A 5971-nucleotide genomic window follows, 5' to 3' on the forward strand; every position below is an offset into this window, starting at 1 on the left:
CCTACATATGAAACACTAATGTATGAAGTGCTAGAAATCATAATCTGTGCAAGTAGATGGTCCCATTGAATCATTGCATCTTAAACAACAAGGTATAGAACTGAAAATCCACTTTGGTGAATCACCTACTTAGTTATAGGTTACATTTCAAATTTTTAAAGATCTTTTTTTAGTTTCCTCCACTCTTTTCCTAGCAAATATCTAGTGGTTTAGTTCAAATTTCTTAGGTAGTTAATATAGAGAGACAACTTTTCAACTAGAGGTCTTATCTCAAATATTGGATCCTACACTTTGAAGACCATTCCCATGTTTCAATGGATAGTTGAACCAAGTTCAACAAGGGTACACATTCAATTGACAATAGTAGCCACTAAAGATGTTTCTTTAAGAGTGAAATTTATGAAAAGAATACGAATACTCATTGCTCATGTTTTCTAGAAGCTTAATATTTTATTGAGCAAGGATATTCTTGTACAATAAGCCATTTATTCAATATTACGTGTAGTTTCATATGAGCTTGAATGTTTGAATTACAGGTGGTTTGATCTTATAGAGGGGATTATCTTTGTTGTTTAAGTCATTTTTAATAGAGAGCCTGAATATTTGCCATACCTGTATTATTTTCATCTAAGGATTAATTTGTTTTTATATGGATGATTTACCTTTATTATGAAACTTGTGCCATTTTGAGGCTACATTAGAAATATTTTATGACAATTTTGATACCATTGTTTGATAAATTGGAGCTAGTTATTTACTGAAATATACTTTTGATCTGACATTTTGAAAAATGTATGTGTACAGGGAAAGTGAATCTTTGTTCATTGCTTCCTTGAGCAAGATAAACTTATTTATAGAAAGCTGGATAAAACTCCAGCTTTAAATTTTTGAACAGTGAATGGTAAAAACCATTTTCATTGAGGTTAGTACCGTGAAAAATATTACCATTAAAGTTTTTGAAAAAAATGGCACAAATTTTTTTTCCAACTATTAAAACCTTTTTATTGATGCTAGTACCATGTACAATGGTACAATATTATCCCTAATGTTTCTGATATTTTTTTAAGGAAAAATTAATTTAGATAAGGATTGCATTTATATTCTCATGGCTTAGAGGAGATACATAATTACATTATGAAGATTGCAAATAAGAATTATTTTTTGCAATTAATTGAAATAATATATAAAACACCAGGGATATAGACGATAGATTAGTGTTCATGGGAACATAGTGCTACTGTTTACATATCTTGGTCTAGCATGGACTGAGACTCATCACCAACCGAGGAGGGTTGGATACATAATATAAGATTTATAGTGGTTCTTATTTTCAAGCAGAGAATAATACACAATCATTTATACAAACATATTCAGTTATAAAACAAAACAGTTGAAATTCACATTCCCAACATATTCCACCGTGTCTCCTGCTTTTTCAGGTTCATCCCTTGTCCTCTAGTGTTTGGATCGCTTCCTTGTCCTGTGGAGGAGATTTTGGAAGAATATGATCAAAGACAACCTTGATACCATTCCTGTGATTATGAACAAAAGCAAGAAACTCTTCACTGATGACATGGACTGAGACTCATGAGCAATGTGGGGAGTCTCGATCAATGTGTTTTCCAGCTCCTGGTCACTAATATTAGTAATACCCATTGTTTGCCCAGAGGACTGCTCTTCCGGATCGTCATTAAGCGGTAACATTTCCAGCAGATCTGTCCCTCGTCCTGTAGCGTTGGGGTCGGTCACTGCTCCCACGCTGTAGAGGAGTTTGAAGAAGAATGTGATTACACCCAACGTTGTTACCATTGCTGTGATTACAAACAACCCCAAGAAATCCTTCACTCCTAAACTCTTAGGCATCTCATCTGCCGCAGGTAGAGAGTCTGCAAGGGAAATCTGCACCAAAGGGATCAGTCAATAGTAGGCTCTGAAATGCAATTGATTGTAATAACATCTAAAAGACCGAGGACATACAATATGGTAGATTGTGTAGCCACGTCGCTCAGATACAAAGCGGCGAGCATCTAAAGGATCCATCAAAACGGCTGCCACTCCTCCATTGTTTGAACCCTTTGAAAGTGCCTGCGCACACTCCTTTCTCGTTGTATATGCTTTTAAACTTCCTAGGTCTATGCCCAGATACCACTGTATGAAAGTATATTTTAGATAGCCTACTGCAACATTCCCCACCAACATTTCATGAAGATTTGTAATAGTAATAGTTGGATTAGGTTTTTGTGCATTGAGTCTTGAACTCAAATTGGCCATATAGCTGCCCACAGTGACGGACATCACAAGAAGCCAAACCGCAATAACAATTCGAGCTAATCTGCTTTCGATCCTCACATCTACAAAGTAGTATGTTTATATTCAAATTAAACCAAGATTTTTACACTGTCAATAAATGATAGAGATTTGAAGAAATGTTCAGGCGAAGACTTACTTTGAGATAAGGACATCGTGGACAGTGCGGACCTATAAATGTTTGGGAAATAAAAAGAAGAAAGAAATTGTTACAAATATAGCTCATTTATAGGGTAAACAATAACGACGAAACAACAAAGATACAACAAAATTCTGATCTCTGTTTCCGATTCTATGTTCTGACCCCTTTCTTAAACAAAATTGGTAATAGATCAAAGTACCTCAGCATACTTGAAAACTAAGTTAAGCTTTAAAATTGGACGTGTTCTGATTAAGCAGTTCTTTTTCGAAACCCTAATTACTCTTTGTGGGATCTTAAAAAGATGAGAGGGAATATAAAATTGTAAAATACCAGATGAGAGTGAAGACCTCCATTATGGACATTTCTGTATAGTAGAGAGGATTTAATTTTTGTTCAAGAAGCCACACCACAAGTGCCGTATATATCATAACTCCTCCTATTGTACACCACATTCCTGCAGTAAACGGTTTCACGAATGTCCACATACTTGCTTCCTGCCTTCTCTTAGGAATCACCATGTCAACGTTCCGGTAATTATAATTCACACCACTTAAATAATCATATAATAATTCCGATTCCTGTAACAATTGAAGGACAACAATGAGTAAAGAACATTTGTAGAGGAAAACAATCAATCAGGAAATAATGATATCGTGGTGGAACATTACCTTTGTCTTCTTGTAAAAGCTAGTGTTAGTTAAGGCGCGAGCCCTGAGTTGAGCACTTACATTCCTTCCTGAAATTTTGACAACCACTAAACTCAAATGTTAACTCAGCGCAACACCGCAATTGATGTACATGAAAACTGAACTACATGGCTGTGATTTCAAGTAGGTTTTAGTTATTACTCAACATTCCTACCCTGAATTAGATCTGAAATATAACGAAATAAGTTACTGGTTGTTTTTTAGCCATATCTGATTGATTATCAACAATGGGCACATTTTCATTTAAAAAAAAATCACAGTTTTTTTAAATGTCTAGATCGCCATTCTTCTATTTCTATTTTTTCTGCGAAAAGGCCCACAACAGAGCAACAGGGCGAGGAAAAGAACAGCAGGTTGCAAACAGCAAAACAGAGCATTAGAAAACAGGGCATGTGGATGAAAGAATATTCGAATTTACATTCAATACAATACACATCTAAAACAATCTAACGTCTTCCATTTTTCACAATCTTATTTTTATTTTTTGAACAACGAACAACTTTATAAACTACTCTGAAAAATCATAGATTTTGCTTCTAACTTGAGGAGCTTTGTTAAATATTCAAGAAAATCTATTTTTCCTTAACTTCATACAAGATAATCTTATTTTTTCACTAACAATTTCTGGCGCGTCCCAATGCATTCCTGGATTTAGAAAAGATCAAGTAACTTGAAAGGCGGAAGTTATTTCAATTACCAGCACTAATGTTTTCCTGAATACGTAACCACTCCCATTCACAGCACTTGATTAACTCATCTGGTGTGAATATTGCAACACTTTCGACCTCTTCACCCTTCCCACAGTTGCAATCCGGGATCTCTTTTAAATTAACCGTGTCATTGAAAGGATATGAATTTACAACAACTAAAACGCAAATAATGGAAAGTTGCAGCTCTATTTTCTTTGCTATCTGCATCTTCTTCAACTGCAATACCAGTGTTATTCACTGATCACTCCACTACCATCTTCACCAGGCTCGTAAATCATCCAAATTTAACATCCTTTTCAGTTTTTGGTGGCAATATCTAGCTATCCTTCTCTGAAGTTTCTTGGTAAGTATTTGGGCACGGAAAGAAAACTCCAGGATGCTTCCTATGTCCAATTTCTGAGTAAAGATTTTGACCAGTTTACCTCATCACTCCAGTACCAAGTTCACAAGCCTCGTTATTCATCTACCTTTTCTAGTTAAGAACAACCTTTACTTTTTGATAGCTGCATATATTTATGTTTCCCCTCCCTGAAATTTCTTTGCAAGTATTTGGAAAACTGCAGGATGCTTCCCAGTGTCCATATCCTTGAGTCAACATTTTGAAGAGTTTTCCTACAGCTGTTTTTAATAGTTTGCCCTTATTTAAGATTTTTGCTCTAAAATATAGAAAGATTATACCACACGAAAGGGAAGCTTTGTGTGGATTTTTTTATTTTTTATATATTTAATATAGATATAATTGAAAATATTTATTAACTTAACAAAAATAAAAGAAAAAATGATAGATTTTCACTTATTTTAATAATCTATTATTATTGTAAAGTTTGAATAATAGTGTAGTGTCATAAAATTGTGATCCTAGCAATTTTCAATTGCATTAGGGCCCTCACGCACGCAAGATCGAATCCTCTAGCTTGATCAAAGACCGGAGATTGCTCAACCCTCTGAAACAGCTTCTTTCTTGGCCTCTACACCACCATGTCCGCACTCTGCCCTGGAGAAAGGGGTAGAACAGGGGTGTGGTGCCATTGTCCCCCCTCTGATAGGGGCATGGCACCTTTGTCCTCTCAGGACAGGGGCGTGGTGCCCCTATCACTGCCCTATTTTGGGGCAGGACCTTTCCTGAGCATGCATTGCTGGTTGTGCATTGGGCGGGAAACTCTCCTGATGTTGGCCAGTGACAAAAGTCAAATCAACTAAAATGTATTTAAGGGGCATTCGTCCTCTCATTTGCCTAAGTTGAAGTTGGATAAGATTGGAGTTTGTCAAGTTGCATAAGCGATCAAGCATTCAAGCATTCAAGCACTCTTTTCCAACATTGAGCATTCTCAAGTCTCCCTTCAAGGTTAGGTGTTGCATTCAAGTCAAGGAATCAACCATTGAAGAGGAGATTGATTACAACATTCAATTTTGCACAAACATTTATATCAACATTGCTATCACAACCTCCCTTGAGGTGATTTACAATTCAGTCTTTCATTTACATCTAGTTGCAAATACTTTCTTTCATTACTTGGTTAATTCTAAAACCGGGGTTTGACCTAAAGGCAAACCCCCAATCCCAACCCATTTTCCTCTCTTTTTTGTGTGTAGGTTGCAGGTGCGTAGCTGTACTTTTGGATTCTAGCTACATTTGCAGAGGTAGAAAAACCCTTTTCGTTTTGCAGATTTTTTGGAGGACTATGTACATTCCTACCACGGTCCGGACAACTTTTCCTCAAATTCACAGGGCGACTTCGTTTCGACATATTATTGCCAGATCCAGGTGCACAGCTTCATCTCATATTTTGATCTCAAGTTATAATCAGTTCTTTTTCACTTTTGCACTACATAATTCAATCAATTCCTTTCCATTTCAAATAAGGAAGAGGAGATCAACTTATCATTCCTATTTCATTTAGAATTCAATCTATCATCTTCTTGTGTAGAGATTGAATCTAGTGAATTGTCCTCTCCTCTTCCGAATGTAACTTGGTGAAAAGTGTTTGAAGGGGAATCAATAGTGAAACTCTCATCTCTCCTTGGAGGGAAAGGGTAGTTTTCCTCTTGATCCATCATTCACCATTTTCACCACATTACAAATAGATATATAAAGAATTAATATT

General features: G+C 35.9%; 1 protein-coding gene across 1 annotated transcript; it reads right to left on the reverse strand.

The window, feature by feature from the left end:
* Positions 1-1211: 1211 nt before the first annotated feature.
* Positions 1212-4121, reverse strand: LOC131874464 (glutamate receptor 3.4-like). Its single transcript, XM_059217854.1, has 6 exons — positions 3854-4121; positions 3118-3185; positions 2780-3027; positions 2447-2478; positions 1978-2351; positions 1212-1899 (listed from the first exon to the last, which is right to left on the reverse strand). The coding sequence occupies exons 1-6, from the start codon at positions 4071-4073 to the stop codon at positions 1456-1458; spliced, it is 1386 nt and encodes a 461-aa protein (XP_059073837.1). The 5' UTR covers positions 4074-4121; the 3' UTR covers positions 1212-1455.
* Between the last annotated feature and the right edge of the window lie 1850 nt (positions 4122-5971).

The sequence above is a fragment of the Cryptomeria japonica genome, chromosome 3 (genome assembly GCF_030272615.1).
Source record: "Cryptomeria japonica chromosome 3, Sugi_1.0, whole genome shotgun sequence".
Lineage (NCBI taxonomy): Eukaryota > Viridiplantae > Streptophyta > Pinopsida > Cupressales > Cupressaceae > Cryptomeria > Cryptomeria japonica.

Bases quoted from the DNA above. Each gene is read 5' to 3' on its own strand.
- LOC131874464 (XM_059217854.1), bottom strand. From the start codon at position 4,073: ATGCAGATAGCAAAGAAAATAGAGCTGCAACTTTCCATTATTTGCGTT. The intron at 3,028-3,117 runs GTAATGTTCCAC...CAATTGTTACAG, and splicing joins GCTTTTACAAGAAGACAAAG to GAATCGGAATTATTATATGA. The intron at 2,479-2,779 runs GTATTTTACAAT...AAACATTTATAG, and splicing joins GAGGTCTTCACTCTCATCTG to GTCCGCACTGTCCACGATGT.